Source organism: Manis pentadactyla, chromosome 10, assembly GCF_030020395.1.
Source record: "Manis pentadactyla isolate mManPen7 chromosome 10, mManPen7.hap1, whole genome shotgun sequence".
In the NCBI taxonomy this organism is placed as follows: domain Eukaryota; kingdom Metazoa; phylum Chordata; class Mammalia; order Pholidota; family Manidae; genus Manis; species Manis pentadactyla.
The window spans coordinates 76,344,641-76,363,338 of NC_080028.1; the positions used below are offsets into that span (position 1 = coordinate 76,344,641).

At 37.8% G+C, this 18,698-nt stretch overlaps 1 protein-coding gene across 8 annotated transcripts in view; it reads left to right on the top strand.

The window, feature by feature from the left end:
• The window catches only part of DNAH3 (dynein axonemal heavy chain 3), a 197,738-nt gene that overhangs the window by 167,444 nt on the left and 11,596 nt on the right, over positions 1–18,698 (top strand). For 7 of the 8 annotated variants that reach the window (XM_036899295.2, XM_057487004.1, XM_036899327.2 and 4 more), the window contains 2 exons: positions 14,308–14,533; positions 17,486–17,730. In XM_036899295.2, coding sequence (XP_036755190.2) covers positions 14,308–14,533; positions 17,486–17,730 — 471 coding nt within the window. The remainder of the gene's footprint in view (positions 1–14,307; positions 14,534–17,485; positions 17,731–18,698) is intronic. The other variant, XR_005027501.2, reaches the window with a different exon arrangement.

An 18,698-nucleotide genomic window follows, 5' to 3' on the forward strand; every position in this document is an offset into this window, starting at 1 on the left:
CGAACAGACCACAGAAAGACACAGAACCCCCAACAGAAAGGATCCAAGGAGGACAACACCAAGACACATAATAATTAAAATGGCAAAGATCAAGGACAAGGAAAGAGTTTTAAAGGCAGCTAGAGAGAAAAAGGTCACCTATAAAGGAAAACCCATCAGGCTAACATCAGACTTCTTGACAGAAACCCTACAGGCCAAAAGAGAATGGCATGATATATCTAATACAATGAAACAGAAGGGCCTTGAACCAAGGATACTGTATCCAGCACGACTATCATTCAAATATGACGGTGGGATTAAACAATTCCCAGACAAACAAAAGCTGAGGGAATTTGCTTCCCACAAACCACCTCTACAGAACATCTTACAGGGACTGCTCTAGATGGGAGCACTCCTAGAAACAGCAGAGCACAAAACACCCAACATATGAAGAATCGAGGAGGAGGAATAAGAAGGGAGAGAAGAAAAGAATCTCCAGACAGTGTATATAACAGCTCAATAAGCAAGCTAAGTTAGGCAGTAAGATACTAAAGAGGCTAACCTTGAACCTTTGGTAACCACGAATTTAAAGCCTGCCATGGCAATAAGTACATATCTTTCAATAGTCACCCTAAATGTTAATGGGCTGAATGCACCAATCAAAAGACATAGACTAATAGAATGGATAAAAAAGCAAGACCCATCTATATGCTGCTTACAAGAAACTCACCTCAAACCCAAAGACATGTACAGACTAAAAGTCAAGGGATGGAAAAACATATTTCAAGCAAACAACAGCGAGAAGAAAGCAGGGGTTGCAGTACTAATATCAGACAAAATAGACTTCAAAACAAAGAAAGTAACAAGAGATAAAGAAGGACACTACATAATGATAAAGGGCTCAGTCCAACAAGAGGATATAACCATTCTAAATATATATGCACCCAACACAGGAGCCCCAGCATATGTGAAGCAAATACTAACAGAAATAAAGAGGGAAATAGACTGCAATGCATTCATTCTAGGAGACTTCAACACACCACTCACCCCAAAGGATAGATCCACCGGGCAGAAAATAAGTAAGGACATGGAAGCACTGAACAACACAGTATAGCAGATGGACCTAATAGACATCTATAGAACTCTACATCCAAAAGCAACAGGATATACATTCTTCTCAAGTGCACATGGAACATTCTCCAGAATAGACCACATACTAGGCCACAAAAAGAGCCTCAGAAAATTCCAAAAGATTGAAATCCTACCGACCAACTTTTCAGACCACAAAGGCATAAAACTAGAAATAAACTGTACAAAGAAAGCAAAGAGGCTCACAAACACATGGAGGCTTAACAACACGCTCCTAAATAATCAATGGATCAATGACCAAATCAAAATGGAGATCCAGCAATATATGGAAACAAATGACAACAACAACACTAAGCCCCAACTTCTGTGGGACACAGAAAAAGCAGTCTTAAGAGGAAAGTATATAGCAATCCAAGCATATTTAAAAAAGGAAGAGCAATCCCAAATGAATGGTCTAATGTCACAATTATCGAAATTGGAAAAAGAAGAACAGATGAGGCCTAAGGTCAGCAGAAGGAGGGACATAATAAAGATCAGAGAAGAAATAAATAAAATGGAGAAGAATAAAACAATAGCAAAAATCAATGAAACCAAGAGCTGGTTCTTCGAGAAAATAAACAAAATAGATAAGCCTCTAGCCAGACTTATTAAGAAGAAAAGAGAGTCAACACAAATCAACAGTATCAGAAACGAGAAAGGAAAAATCACGACGGACCCCACAGAAATACAAAGAGTTATTAGAGACTACTATGAAAACCTATATGCAAACAAGCTGGGAAACCTAGGAGAAATGGACAACTTCCTAGAAAAACACAACCTTCCAAGATTGACCCAGAAAGAAACAGAAAATCTAAACAGACCAATTACCAGCAATGAAATTGAAGCGGTAATCAAAAAACTACCAAAGAACAAAACCCCCGGGCCAGATGGATTTACCTCGAAATGTTATCAGACATACAGGGAAGACATAATACCCATTCTCCTTAAAGTTTTCCAAAAAATAGAAGAGGAGGGGATACTCCCAAACTCATTCTATGAAGCTAACATCCCCCTAATACCAAAACCAGGCAAAGACCCCACCAAAAAAGAAAACTACAGACCAATATCCCTGATGAACGTAGATGCAAAAATTCTCAACAAAATATTAACAAACCGAATTCAAAAATACATCAAAAGAATCATACACCATGACCAAGTGGGATTCATCCCAGGGATGCAAGGATGGTACAACATTCGAAAGTCCATCAACATCATCCACCACATCAACAAAAAGAAAGACAAAAACCACATGATCATCTCCATATATGCTGAAAAAGCATTTGACAAAGTTCAACATCCATTCATGATAAAAACTCTCAGCAAAATGGGAATAGAGGGCAAGTACCTCAACATAATAAAGGCCATCTATGATAAAGCCACAGCCAACATTATATTGAACAGCGAGAAGCTGAAAGCATTTCCTCTGAGACTGGAAACTAGACAGGGATACCCACTCTCTCCACTGTTATTTAACATAGTACTGGAGGTCCTAGCCACGGCAATCAGACAAAACAAAGAAATACAAGGAATCCACATTGGTAAAGAAGAAGTTAAACTGTCACTATTTGCAGATGACATGATACTGTACATAAAAAACCCTAAAGACTCCACCCCAAAACTACTAGAACTGATATCGGAATACAGCAAAGTTGCAGGATACAAAATTAATACACAGAAATCTGTGGCTTTGCTATACACTAACAATGAACCAACAGAAAGAGAAATCAGGAAAACAACTCCATTCACAATTGCATCAAAAAAAATAATACCTAGGAATAAACCTAACCAAAGAAGTGAAAGACTTATACTCTGAAAACTACAAGTCACTCTTAAGAGAAATTAAAGGGGACACTAACAGATGGAAACTCATCCCATGCTCGTGGCTAGGAAGAATTAATATCGTCAAAATGGCCATCCTGCCTAAAGCAATATACAGATTTGATGCAATCCCTATGAAACTACCAGCAACATTCTTCAATGAACTGGAACAAATAATTCAAAAATTCATATGGAAACACCAAAGACCCCGAATAGCCAAAGCAATCCTGAGAAAGAAGAATAAAGTAGGGGGGATCTCACTCCCCAACTTCAAGCTCTACTATAAAGCCATAGTAATCAAGACAATTTGGTACTAGCACAAGAGCAGATCCACAGACCAATGGAACAGACTAGAGAATCCAGACATTAACCCAGACATATATGGTCTATTAATATTAGGTAAAGGAGCCGTGGACATACAATGGCGAAATGACAGTCTCTTCAACAGATGGTGCTGGCAAAACTGGACAGCTACATGTAGGAGAATGAAACTGGACTATTGTCTAACCCCTTATACAAAAGTAAACTCAAAATGGATCAAAGACCTGAATGTAAGTCATGAAACCATTAAACTCTTGGAAGAAAACAAAGGCAAAAACCTCTTAGACATAAACATGAGTGACCTCTTCTTGAACATATCTCCCCGGGCAAGGAAAACAACAGCAAAAATGAATAAATGGGACTATATTAAGGTGAAAAGCTTCTGTACAGCAAAAGACACCATCAATAGAACAAAAAGGAACCCTACAGTATGGGAGAATATATTTGAAACTAACACATCCGATAAAGGCTTGACATCCAGAATATATAAAGAGCTCACATGCTTCAACAAACAAAAAACAAATAACCCAATTAAAAAATGGGCAGAGGAACTGAACAGACAGTTCTCCAAAAAAGAAATACAGATGGCCAACAGACACATGAAAAGATGCTCCACATCGCTAATTATCAGAGAAATGCAAATTAAAACTACAATGAGGTATCACCTCACACCAGTAAGGATGGCTGCCATCCAAAAGACAAACAACAACAAATGTTGGTGAGGCTGTGGAGAAAGGGGAACCCCGCTACACTGCTGGTGGAAATGTAAGTTAGTTCAACCATTGTGGAAAGCATTATGGAGGTACATCAAAATGCTCAAAACAGACCTACCATTTGACCCAGGAATTGCACTCCTAGGAATTTACCCTAAGAATGCAGCAATCAAGTATGAGAAAGATCAGAGCACCCTTATGTTTATCACAGCACTATTTACAATAGCCAAGAATTGGAAGCAACCTAAATGTCCATCGATAGATGAATGGATAAAGAAGATGTGGTACATATACACAATGGAATATTATTCAGCCATAAGAAAAGGGCAAATCCAACCATTTGCAGCAACATGGATGGAGCTGGAGGGTATTATGCTCAGTGAAACAAGACAAGCAGAGAAAGAGAAATAGCAAATGATTTCACTTATCTGTGGAATATAAGAACAAAGGAAAAACTGAAGGAACAAAACAGCAGCAGAATCACAGAACTCAAGAATGGACTAACAGGTACCAAAGGGAAAGGGACTGCGGAGGATGGGTGGGTAGGGAGGGATAAGGAGGGGGGGAGAAGTAGGGGGGTATTAAGATTAGCATGCATGGGTGAGTAGGAGAAAAGGGAGGGCTGTACAACACAGAGAAGGCAAGTAGTGATTCTACAACATTTTTCTCTGCTGATGGACAGTGACTGTAAAGGGGTTTATAGGGGGGACCTGGTATAGGGGAGAGCCTAGTAAACATAATATTCATCATGTAAGTGTAGATTAGTGATACCAAAAAAAAAAAAAAGGGCAGTTCCTGTGTGGTAACCTCCAATGAGTTCTACACAAGCGTATAATGGGCATATAAAAGTGTAGGCAAAGGGTCTGTTTGTGTTTATACAGAGGATCAAAGCCTAATTTGGCTATCCAGAAAATGAAGTAAGATATGATATGAAAAAGTACTTCCAACATCAGCACTCTCTGGAAGACTCATGCCAGAAGATGATCATCAAAAAACCCCAACAAAGATCCACGCACTGCTACAGGTGTAGATGCACTCATCCCACCAGTTCCTGGACTTGCCATGGGAATGAAGAAGGAGATATCTAAGCTGGCCTGTGCATACAGTAAAACATCAAATTTGACTGGATCTGTACTGTTGGAACTCAATCAGGAATTAGGAGAAGTGCAAATTGTAGCGCTCCAAAATCTTACAACTACAGACTATTTACTGTTAAAAGAACATAAGGGATGTGAACATTCCCCAGGAATGGGTTGTTTTAATTTGTCTGATTTCTCTCAGACTGTTCAAGTTCAGTTGGACAATATCCACCATATCATAGATAAGTTTTCACAAATGCCTAAGGCGCCTAACTGGTTTTCTTGGTTTCACTGCAGATGGCTGGTAATTACAGGTATGCTTTGGTTATGTAACTATACTCCTATTATGTTAATGTGTGAGCGCAATTTAAGTAGTAGCTTAAAACCTATACATGCTGAAGTTACTCTACAAGAAGATATGTCAAAGAAATAATCAATCTTCCCATGTTTTCTTCCGCCTGCTACTTCTATAGCTTTTCTTCTTCCTTCCTAATTACAACCCTTAAATAGAATTTGTGCCTTATCAAATTTACCGAGTATCATAATTCTTCCAAGTGGTAAAGATACCTCAAGACAAATGCTGGGCATAGAAGCCACAGGGCATAAATATGCAAAGAAGTAAAAAGCTAACCTTTTCAAACAATAAGGCTTCTCTCTCACTTACCACCTTTACATTTCCCTGTATGGCCCCGGAAGATGACTGGTTAGCCAGAGACGGGTAAGATTCCTCAAGGGAGGAACAACCTAAGACAGGCACAGTCGCAGGGGGGCCATCAGGTGAGAAATTGGGGATCAACAGAGGTGAGGCTTAGAACCTCACCCCCCTTGTTCTGAGAGAAATCTTCTGCATACTTGGATGTTTTATTGCCCTTGTCTAGCTTGGATTAACACATAGTCTACAGGCACACACCTGATCATCTACATTTGCTCTCTTACAACACTAAACTATGTTTTCTACCTTTATCTTGTATCTACCTACCACTTCAGCATTTTATTAAAAATAATAATAATAAAGAGAGAAATGTGGTATTCACATATAAATCAAGTATAAGAATCAAATGAGTATTCATATTTGAACTGACTGTTTATAGTTCATAATGCATGAGCAAAACTGAAAGTCTCTGTGATGACTGCCTTGTACTGTTCACTATGTAACTTATTCACTATGTAAGAATTTGTTCTCCATGTAAGAACTTGTTTGTTATGCCTCAGAAGATTGGAGACTGACGAAAATTAGGCTTGGGGTGGATTAATGATTGTGCATTGAGCATTGACTCCCCTATACAGAATTTTATTGTTGTTAACAACCATTTGATCAATAAATATGAGAGATGCCCTCACAAAAAAAAAAAAAAATAGTACACACTTCCAATGGTAAAATAATAAGTAACCGGGATGTAATGAATATAGTCAAGATATTGTAACAGCTTGGTATGGTGATAGCTGGTACCTAGAATTGTCATGTATATAAATGTTGAATCACTATGTTGTACACCTGAAACTAATGTAATGTAATACTGTGTGTCAACTACCCTTCAATAAAAAATAATTATCTACAAAAAAAAAAAAAAGAAAAATCTTAAATGCACAGGCCACACCCTTGACCAGTTAAATTAAAATCTTTGTGGGTGAGGCCTGGGCATTGTGTTTTATGAAGCTTTTTGGATAATTCCAGCATCCAGCCAATATTGGGAACCGCTGACCTACTACAGTTCTTAGCGACCTTAGAAAATCATTATCCAGATCCATTATTTCATTAGGGGATACAAAATGTTGATATTTTAGTTCTATCTTTCCTTTTATATTTATTAGCTGGAACTCTTCTGTAAAGAAGAATTTCCCTTTGTCAACTCTTATATTTACTCTGAGTATAGTTCAAAAAGGACAGGCAGAATAAATGCTTGGTTAATTCTCTTTATTTACCAGTCCAGGATAATGAATTGGTACCCCATGACCTCCAAAGTTAGTTAGGCACTAAGGTTTTATTCTGGACCATTGTGAATGCATGAATTTTAACATACTGGATGTTTTGAATATGGTAGTGTTTTACTCCACTGCTATCATTATTATTTTTGATTCTCAAATTATTCAGTCTTTGGCCTGTGGGAGCACCTTCATGCCTATATTCTTCCCATATAACCCCATTCGTTTTTGATCGCTTCCTTGCTGTGTAAAACTACCATATATTCCAGGCTCATCTTGTACAAATGTTTCCCCAAGGGCTCCAGTTCTTTTAACAGGCCACAGTGTTTGGAGACTACAGTCCTGGTGCTGTGGGGGCCCATCAATACTGGGTGTATCATTGCAGACTACATTGTTCACTGATTCTCTTTTTGTCTGTATCTAACCTGCTCTTTTAATCAATGCTTTGGGTTTTTATCTTCAATGACAGTGCTTTCTATTTCTAGAAGTTCTATTTGTTTTGTTTTAAATTCATGTGTTTTTTTTTTCATAGTGCTCTGAATTCTATGCTTTGTATTCCTTCTTAAAATGATTTTTAGAAGGGTTTCTTTTATGTTCTTTTTCAGGGTCTGTGTTAATCTGGTACCACTTCATAACAAATACCAAAGATTGGGTGACTTAATCAATAGAAATTTATTTTCACTTAATTCTGGAGGCCAAAAGTCCAAAATCAAGGTGTCTGCAGAGTTGGTGTCCTCTGAAGCCTCTCTTCTTGGCGTGTTCATGGCATTCTTCTTCCTCCATCTTTACATGGTCATCTCTGTATGTCTGTGTCTCTCTTCCTCTTATAAGGATGCCAGCCAAACTGGATTAGGACCATCCTAATAACCTCGTTTTAATGTAACTTCTTTAATGACCCAATCTCCAAAACAGTCACATTCTGAGTTCCTGGGAATTGGGATTTCAACATAAATTTGGGAGGGACATAATTCAGCCCATAATAGAGACCATATATAATCCTTGGGCTATCAATTCTCCTGGTTATTCTATGTGCCAACTATCCCTTTTAGTAATGTATTTCCTCATGTAATTCATAATACTTTATTGTGAGTTGACAATCAGCAAGCTTATGCTATCTTGTGGGAGTTACATACACCTTGGATTTTAGGAGTGCCCTAACAGAACAACTTTGCATATGCAAACACAGATGCCACAAGGATTTCACCATTCTGGTTCAGTTTTTTTTTTTTCTTAAGGTATCATTGATATACAATCTTATGAAAGTTTCACATGAGCAACATTGTGGTTACTACATTCACCCATATTATCGAGTCCCCCACACACACCCTACCACAGCCACTGTCCATTAGTTTAGCAAGATGCCAGAGTCACTACTTGTCTTCCCTGTGACCCCCCTACACACCATGTGTGCCAATCATAATGCCCCTCAATCCCCTTCTCCCTCCCATCCCTCCCCTTTGTTAACCACTAGTCCCTTCTTGGAGTCTGTGAGTCTGCTGCTGTTTGGTTCCTTCAGTTTTGCTTTGTTGTTATACTCCACAAATGAGGGAAATCATTTGGTACTTGTCTTTCTCTGCCTGGCTTATTTCACTGAGCATAATACCCTCTAGCTCCACCCATATTGTTGCAAATGGTAGAATTTGTTTTCTTCTTATGGCTGAATAATAGTCCATTGTGTATATTTACCACATCTTCTTTATTCATTCATCTACTGATGGACACTTAGGTTATTTCCATATCTTGGCTATTGTAAATAGTGCTGTGATAAACATGGGATGCATTATGTCTTTTTGAATCTGGGATCTTGTTTTCTTTGGGTAAATTCCTAGGAGTGAGTTCCTGGGTCAAATGGTATTTCTATTTTTAGTTTTTTGAGGAACCTCCATATTGCTTTCCACAATGGTTGAACTAATTTACATTCCCACAACAGTGTAGGAGGGTTCCCTTTCTGGTTCAGTTTTATAGTAAGCTTCTCAACTTAGGAAGCCCACACCACAGTGTACTGTAAATCCACACTCCTCATCCACATGTGACATAAGCTTGGTGTTTTGATTTCTTACTAGAGAATTGTTTATTTTTTCTATTGAAGCTCCAGGCCAGTGACAGGCTTCCACATTGCTTCTTTTTCTTTTTTTTTTTAATTTTTAAAAATTGAAGTATAGTTGATACACAATATTATATTGGTTTCAAGTATACAACATAGTGATACAACAGTTATCTACATTATTAAATGCTCACCCCAACTAGTATAGTTACTATTTGTCAACACAGAAAGATGTTACAGAACTATTGACTATATTCTCTATGTTGCACTTTCATCTCTGTGACTAATTTATATTATGATTGAGATTTTGTACCTCTTTATCCCCTTTACCTATTTCACCTATCCACCCCAACTCCTCCCACCACATGGTAACCACCATGGTAACCACTTCTCAGTGTCTATGAGTCTATTGTTCTGTTATTCATTTTGTTTTGTTTTAAAATTCCACATATAGAAATTAAAACCACAATGAGATATCACCTCACACCAGTAAGGATGGCCAGCATCAAAAAGACTAAGAACAACAAATGCTGGCAATGATGTGTAGAAAGGGGAACCCTCCTATACTGCTGGTGGGAATATAAGCTCGTTCAACCATTGCGGAAGGCAATATGGAGGTTCCTCAAAAAACTAAAAATAGAAATACCATTTGACCCAGGAATCCCACTCCTTGGAATTTACCCAAAGAATACAGCTTCTCAGATTCAAAAAGATATATGCACCCCTATGTTTATCACAGCACTTTTTACAACAGCCAAGATATGGAAGTAACCTAAGTGTCCATCAGTAGATGAATGAATAAAGAAGGTGTGGTACGTATACACAGTGGAATATTAATCAGTCATAAGAAAGAAACAAATCCTACCATTTGCAACAACATGGATGAAGCTGGAGGACATTACGCTCAGTGAAATAAGCCAGGCGGAGAAAGACAAGTACCAAATGATATCTCTCATTTGTGGAGTATAACAATGAAGCAAAATTGAAGGAACAAAATAGCAGCAGACTCAGAGATTCCAAGAAGGAACTAGTGGTTACCAAAGGGGAGGGGTGTGGGAGGGCAGGTGGGGAGGGAGGGAGAAGGGGACTGAGGAGTATTATGTTTAGTACACATGGTGTGGGGGATCATGGGAAGAACAGGATAGCACACAGAAGGCACATAGAGGATCTGTGGCATCTTGCTGCACTGATGTACAGTGACTGCATTGGGGTATGGGTGGGGACTTGATAATATGGGTAAATGTAGTAACCACATTGTTTTTTCATGTGAAACCTTCATAAGAGTGTATATCAATACCTTAATAATAAATAAATAAATTCCACATATAGGTAAAAATCATATGGTATTTGTCTTTCTCTGCTTGGCTTATTTCACTTAGCATAATACCTTCTAAGTCCATCCATGTTGTCACAAATGGCAGGATTTCTTGCTTTTAATGGCTGAGTAATATTCCATTGTATACATGTATCACATCTTTTTTATCCATTCATTTGTTGACAGACACTTTTGATGCTTCTGTATCTTGGCTATTGTAAATAATGTGGGAACAAACAACAGAATGCATGTATCTTTTCAAATCAGAGATTTTGTTTTCTTTGGGTAAATTCTTAGAACCAGAATTACTGGGCTGTATGGTATTTCTATTTTTAGTCTTTTGAGGAACCTCCATACTTGCCTCCACCAGTTTACATTCCCGCCAACAGCATAGGAGGGTTCCCTTTTCTCTGCATTCTCACTAGCACGTGTTATTTTGGATAGTAGCCATTCTGACTGGTGTGAGGTGATATCTCATTGTGGTTTTGATTTGCATTTCCCTGATGAGTAGTGATGTGGAGCATCTTTTCATGTGTCTTTTGGCCATCTGTATGTCTTCTTTGGAAAAATGTCTATTCAGGTACTCTGCCCATTTTTTAGTTGGGCTATTTGTTTTTCTTCATATTGAGTCATATGTGTTATTTATGTAATTTGGATATGAACCCCTTATTGCATCTATCATTTATGAATACATTCTCCCATACTGTAGGTTGCCTTTTTGTTTTATTGATGGTGTATGGAAGCTTTTTAGTTTGATGTAGTCCCACTTTTTAATTTTGGTTTTGTTTCTCTTGCCAGGGGAAATGTGTCCAGAAAAAATTACTTATGCTTATATTCAAGAGATTTTTGCCTCTGTTTTTTTCTAAGAGCTTTATGGTTTCACATCTTATATTTACATCTTTATTTCATTTCAAGTTTACTTTTGTGTATGGTGTTAGGGAGTAATCCAGTTTCATTCTCTTGCATGTAGCTGTCCAGTTTTTGCAACACCATTTATTGAAGAGACTGTCTTTTCCCCATTGTATATTCTTTTCTCCTTTGTCATATATTATTTGACCATATAAGTGTGGGTTTATTTCTGTTCTGTCTATTCTGTTCCATTGATCTATGGGTCTGTTCTTGTGCCAGTGCCATACTGTTTTTGATTACTATAGCTTTGTAGTATAGTTTAAAGTCAAGAAGCATGATACCCCCAGTTTTGTTCTTTTGCAAGATTACTTTGGCTATGCAGGGTCTTTTGTGGTTCCATATAAATTTTAGTATTATTTGCTCTATCTTATTGAAAAATGTCATTGGTGGTTTGAAATTGATTGCACTGAATCTGTAAATTGCTTTGAGCAGATAGGCCATTTTGACAATATTAATTCTTATTCATGAGCATGGGATAGATTTCCATTTACTTGTGTCTTCTTCACTTTCATCAGTGTCTTATAGTTTTCAGAGTACAGTTCTTTCACCCCCTTGGCTAGGTTTATTCCTAGGTATTTAATTCTTTTGCAATTGTAAATGAAATTATTTCCTTGATTTCTCTTTCTGCTAGTTTGTTTTTAGTATATAGGCATGCAACAGATTTCTGTATATTGATTTTTTATCCTGTGATTTTTCTGAATCCAGTTATTTTAGTAGTTTTTGGTGGAATCTTTAGGGTTTTCTATGTATAGTATCATGTCATCTACAAATAGTGACAGTTTAACTTCTTCCTTACCAATTTGGATTCATTTTATCTCTTTTCCTTGTCTTATTGCTGTGGCTAGAACTTCCAGTACTGTGTTAAATAAAACTTATGAGAGTGGACATCCTTGTCTTGTTGATGATCTTAGAGGAAAATCTTTCAGCTTTTTGCCATTGAGTATAATGTTAGCTGTGGGTTTGTGGTATATTACCTTTGTTATGTTGAGGTATGTTCCCTCTATACCTATTTTGTTCAGAGTTTTTTTTATTATGAATGGATGTTGAATTTTGTCAAATGCCTTTTCAGGATCTGTTCAGATGATCATATGTTTTTATCCTTCCTTTTGTTAATATGGTATATTATATTGTTTACAAATACTGTACCATTCTTGCCCCTGGAATAAGTCTCACTTGGTTGTGTTGGATGATCCTTTTGATCCATTTTTTCATTTGGTTTGCTAAATTTTGTTGATGATTTTTGCGTCCATGTTCATTAGGGATATTGGTCTGTAATTTTCTTTTTCTCTATTGTCATTGTCTGGTTTTGGTATTAGAATAATTCTGGCCTTATAGAATGAGTTCAGAAGTATTCCCTCCTCCTTTTTTTTTTCTTTGTATTTTTGAATACTTTAACAAGGATGGGTATTAGCTCTTCTTTAAATGTTTGGTAGAATTCACCTGTGAAGCTATCTGGTCCTGGAATTTAGTTTGTTGGTAGTGTTTTGGTTACCAGTTCAATTTTGTTACTGGTAATCAGTCTACTCAGATGTTCTCTTTCTTCTTCAGTCAGTTTTTGAATATTTTGTACATTTCTTGGAATTTGTCCATTTTTTCTAAGTTGTCAAGTTTATTGACATGTAATTTTTCATAGAATTCTCTTATAAGTGTTTGAATTTTAGTGGTGACAGTTGTAACTTCTTTTTTCTTTCTGATTTTGTTAATTTGTGTCCTCTTTTTTTCATGATAAATTTGGGTAGGAGTTTGTCTATTTTTAAAATTTTTCTCAAAGAACCAACTCTTGGGTTTTTTTTCCTACTGTTTTCTTATTCTCTATTTTATTTATTTCTGCTCTGATCTTTAGTATGTCCCTCCTTCTACTAACTTTGGACTTTGTTCTTTTTCTATTTCCTTTAGTTGTGAGATTAGATTGTTTGTTTGGGATTGTTCTTGTTTCTTGAGGTAGGCCTGTATTGCTATGTACTTCCCTCTTAGAACCACTTGTGCTGCATCCCACATATTTTGAACTGTTGTGTTTCTGTTCTCATTTGTCTCCATGTATTGTTTGATTTCCTCTTTGTTCATTGATCTCTTCATTTTTTAGAGCATGTTGTTTAGTCTCTATGTGTGAAGTATTTTTGGTTTTCTTCATGTAATTGATTTGAATGTATTGAGGCTCTTTTTGTGTCCTAATATGTGACCTGTTCTGGAGAACATTCCATGTACACTTGAGAAAAATGTGTATGCTGCTGTTTTGGGGTGGAAGGTTCTGTATATATCAGTTAAGTCCATCTGATCTAATTCCACAGAATCAGTGGCCAGATTTCTGGACCTCTTAACATGAAGGTACAGCCCTGGGAGATCCTAACTTTAGCCTTAGTTCCAGCACCACACCTGTAATGAGTACAAAGTTATGTCTCCCATGGACAAATTCTGTCTCTAGACTGATTAAAGAAAGGATGGTATTTTCCAGTGGTGAAATATTACATAACCGTGAAAAAGAGTAAGATCTTTATATGTGTACTGATGTAGAAAAGATCTAAGGGAAAAAAGAAAATGTAGCTATTCCACAGTTCATGTAAGTATAATATCTGCATTTATTTAATGCATAAAATATCTCAGGAAGGATTCACTAAAAGCTAAGTAATATTGGCTGCCTTTGAAAAAGAGAGAAGTGGAAAAACTTGAAATTTCACTGTGCAAATGCCTGTTTTTCCTAGTAAAATAAATTTATAAAAATCCAGTTCCTAGTTCTTTGGTTATGTGCTAACCTCTTTAGTTTTGAGTTCCTACTTCATTTTTTGGAATCTGGAAATTTCTCTTTCTTCCAAACTATGATTTTTTTTTCAGTTTGTGTAACTTTTTAAAAAATCAAGAATGTCTATGTGTTCAGAGGAAAAGAGGAAACAATAGTACTTTGGTTCACCATCTTACCAGAAGTCTAAAGCTTCCCCAGAGAGTTACTTATTTTGTAATTAACAGAATTAACATTCTGAGTCCAGAATTTTCTCATGTAACCCTCTTTCTGTGTTACTGTTGTTCATATGGTCTTTTGCTGGTATGACCTCTTTCGAAAGCCCCTTGTTTTTCTGGTTTCAGGTCTGATGAAGTTCGCTGATGATCTTGGCATGGGAGGTGCCAGAACACAGACCATCTCCCTTGGCCAAGGCCAAGGTTCTATTGCTGCTAAAATGATCAACACTGCCATCAAAGATGGTACCTGGGTGGTCTTACAGAATTGCCATCTGGCCACAAGCTGGATGCCTACACTGGAGAAGATCTGTGAGGAGGTGATTGTTCCTGAAAGCACCAACATCAGATTCAGGTGAGATGCTACCCCACCTCCACTACTTGAACTCCAGACATGCTGGAGGCTGAGAATACAAAGATGACACAGTTCTGCCCTTAAGAAGTTCTCAATCTAGCAGAAGACAGACCATAGATGAATAATACTGATACCATACAATACATGCTGTACTTGTTTGAACAAGAACCATGGAGCACAGAAAAAGGAAGAGAAAGTTGGGGAAGGCCTGGAGGACCAACAATTTGCCTAGGGTTTTGAAAGATGAATAGAAGTTTGCCAGGAAGGACACTTCAGGCAGAATGGACAGCATTTGCAAAAGCAAAGATGTATATTAAGGAAACACTGAGAAGTTATCCTAGGCTCTGGAGTATATGCCGTGAGAAGTTGTTGCTGGGCGGTGATAGGAGATGTGTCTGAGAAGGTAGAATCAATGTCAGCAAATCTGATTTCTAAAAATTATTTGTCTAAAAAAAAAACCCCAGATGTAGTCTAAGCACTGTTGTCCTTGCTCTAATCCTATATTTCTTGGGCTCTGTGGAATTTTAATCAGCATTGGAAACAGCTATTTGTGTGTTTTTTGTGAACTTTAAAGCCTGGCAAGTCTAGTCCTGAGCTTTTGCATTTGAGAGTGATGAGATGAACCAGGCAGATTTCAAAGACCCTTACAACTCAAAGGTGGAGTGATTCTCTTATTGTAGGCGAGGGGTCAGCAAACTACAGTCAGCAAGCCAAAATCCAGCCTGCTGCTTGTTATTGTATGTCTTGCAAGCTAAGAATAGTTTTTACATTTTTAAATGATTGGGAAGAAAATCAAAAGAAGAATATTTCATGACACATGAAAATTATATGAAATTCAAATTTCAGTGTCCATAAATAAAGTTTTATTGAAATACAGCCATGTTCACTCATATAACTGCTTTCATGCTGCAAGTAGTTGTGATAGAGACCATATGGCCTGAAAAGCCTAAAACATTTACTATTTATCTTTTGCAGGAAAAGTTTGCCAACTCCTGTTCTAGGCAACAAAGCTTGCTGGTTATTTTAGTCATGTGTGCCTGAAAATAGGAAAATGTTTGGTATTTATTTACAAAGCCAGATTAGGCCATAGTTGATTGTATTCATGTAAGACTCATGTAAGATTCATGTAAGAATTTGAGGGAGATTCATTAGTTTCAAGAATTCTATTTGGTTTGGGATGGTAAGTTGATTTATTGACCATCAATGACAAAATGAAGACAAAATTTTCATGCTGACCTTTAGTGTCTTCTATAATATGGTCCTAACCTAAAAGTCATGAACACAAATGCCTACAGGAGCCAAGAATGTAACATAAATGAGCGGAGAGGACTAAGCACAAGAAATACTCCACTTTGCACAATATAATATCAGTCATCACAGGTAGTCCACCACATGTTGGACACCATAGCAACAGGTGGGGACTGCAGTGAACTAGAAGTACATACCCTGTAGAGAAGAGCAGTTACGGTCTAACACAAGCCTACTGTTGTCATGTAGGAATGCAGGCCTCTTGTGATCAGATCTTCTGTTTTAAAGGGAAGATGGAAATCTAGAATTTTAAAAGAAAGCCCTAGATTTTTAAAAGTTCACAGTTTCTTCAAAAATATGTTACAGCATTGTGTTGGTTTACATGGTATGAGCTAAACATCACCCATCTGCAGCCCAAAGTCAGCCTCACCAGTTTATGGCCTCTTTCCACCTCATTCAGCCTTGTGCATGCCTAGCAGACTATCCACCAAGCCTTACCACAGCCCTGACTTTCCCTTCTCCATGCTCTTGCTCAGCCTGTGTCCTGTCTTTAATGGTCTTCCATCCCCAAATCTATCTGTTAGAAACCACTTTAATGTCTAGCAAAACAAAAAATGAAACAAAACAGGATACCATAGTGTGTCTGTAACTTGGGCTTGGGTAGGGAAAACAAATGAATAAAATCCTGGAAGACAGTAAACCAAAATGTTAACCTGTAGGTAGTAAAATTATAATTTTTTTCCTTTTAAATACTTCTACATATGTTCACATCTTGTCTGGGCATAGATAAACTGTTATATCTTGAAGTATCTTCCATTCTTCTCAAGGACTATTTCAAATGCCATTTCTTCTGTGACAGAGGACAGCAAACTTTTTCTGTAAAGAGCCAGATAGTAAATATTTTAGTCTTTGCAGGTCTTATTACTCTGTCTCAACTGTTCAACTCTGCCATTGTAGCAGGAAAGCACCCATAAATAATATGGAAATGAAGGGTAAGCCATGTTCCAATAAAACTTTATTTATAAAAACAGGCTATGGTTGGATTCAGCTCCCTGGATGTAATTTGCAGACTTTTGCTCTCTCCAACCCATTGAAACCTCTTCTTACCATGGATCCCCACAGCCTGATATTTCCCTCCCTTCCTGCAGTCTTGGTTTTATAATGCCTTACATTATAGTATTCTGCTTGCTTTTCTCCCCTTCCCAGCCCCCATTTCCTCCCCTGGCAGCAAGGCTGTGAGTATCTAGAAGCTAAGGCAATAGAAACAATGCTATGCTCAGTTTGACCACCCCTGAGAATAGTACTTAACTAGGTATAGTACTATATGGCTGGGTACAGTACTTGAACAAAGAAGATGATCAGATAGTCCAGCAGGGGAGGAGTGTGGCATGGTCATTAAGAGAGGGCCTTAGGAGTCAGAGAGCCCCTAGTTCACATCTCATTTCAGTTGCGCTTCTGTGTAGTGTGTCCTTGAAAACCCACTTGACCTCTTCATGTCTCATTTTCCTCACTGGGAAAAGGAAATAGTAAATCCCTGCACTTACGGTGGCTGTAAGGATTAAAGCAAATGAAGGGACGTATATTAAATTCTTTACATGGTATTCAGCATCTAGTAGTGCTTAATAAATGGCAACTCTAATTTTTTGTTATTGTTTTCCAATATAATTTACTGCATTGGTCTAGTTAGGTCTGTTGTTCTTCCAGACTCTGGTTAACCAGCTATCCATCAGAGAAGTTTCCAGTCAGCATCCTCCAAAATGGGATCAAAATGACCAATGAGGCCCCCAAAGGGCTCAGGGCCAACCTTTTGCGCTCCTATCTAAATGACCCCATCTCAGATACTGTGTTCTTCCAAAGCTGTGCAAAGGCAGTGATGTGGCAAAAGTTGTTATTTGGCCTTTGTTTCTTTCATGCCATCGTTCAAGAGAGGAGAAACTTCGGATCCCTAGGTAAGCAATGACAGCATACCTGGGTTGCCTCGGGGAAAGACCACAGACAGGTGCGGGTCAGTTCACGTTTATACTCAGATAGGATTGCTAGTAAAATTCAGTGTAAGTATGTTCTATGCAATTATCTGGGACATACTTATACTAAACACGATTTGTTGTTTATCTGAAATTAAAATTTCACTGAGTGTGCTTGTTTTTATTTGATAAATCTGGCAACCCTCTAACCAGGGAAAGAGGTGATGCCCCAAAAATCAGAGGTCCCCTAAGTACTGAAGTACTGTGATAATGAGAAGATTGTAGGCCCTCCCCTTTGAGAAGGATTTGCCTATCTTAGGTGATGCCCATTCTCCAGGGAGTTATCACTACGTAATTTATAACATATTAGGTAGTTCTCTTTACATATGCAATGAAAGAAATACAACTGGGACATTTGTGCTTCTTAAGGAAAAATATAAATTTCTCTATTAACATGACCTATCTGTGGCCTACCTCAATATTAACTTAATGCTCTTGTTAGAGCAGGTCATCAGACTGCTAAATACAGACCCCATATTATCATGGCTTTAAGGGTGGGTTACCTTTCTGTAAGAGCCTTGAAATGACCCACCTCAGGGTATTCTCAGTCATTCTCTTAGGTTAGATAAGGAGGCAAACTGCTCTTGGTGATGCTCTCTGGGCTTCCACTTCCTTTCCTTCTCTCCACACCCTGCCCCAGTCATCTCCACAGACCACCTGACCCTCCACCAAGTGGGGCAGGGAGGAGACAGCCAAGATGACACTCCCTCTGAGCCTGCCCTTCACATACCACATTGTCCCACCCCTGCCAGACCTACAGAAATCCACACAAATCTAGTGGTTTTGTTTTCCAGAGTGCAAATGTTAATATTTTGTTATATTTTTTATTTGAATGTGAATGTTCAGGAGGAAATTAAACATCACCATCAAGCACAGGTCCCACCATACCCCGC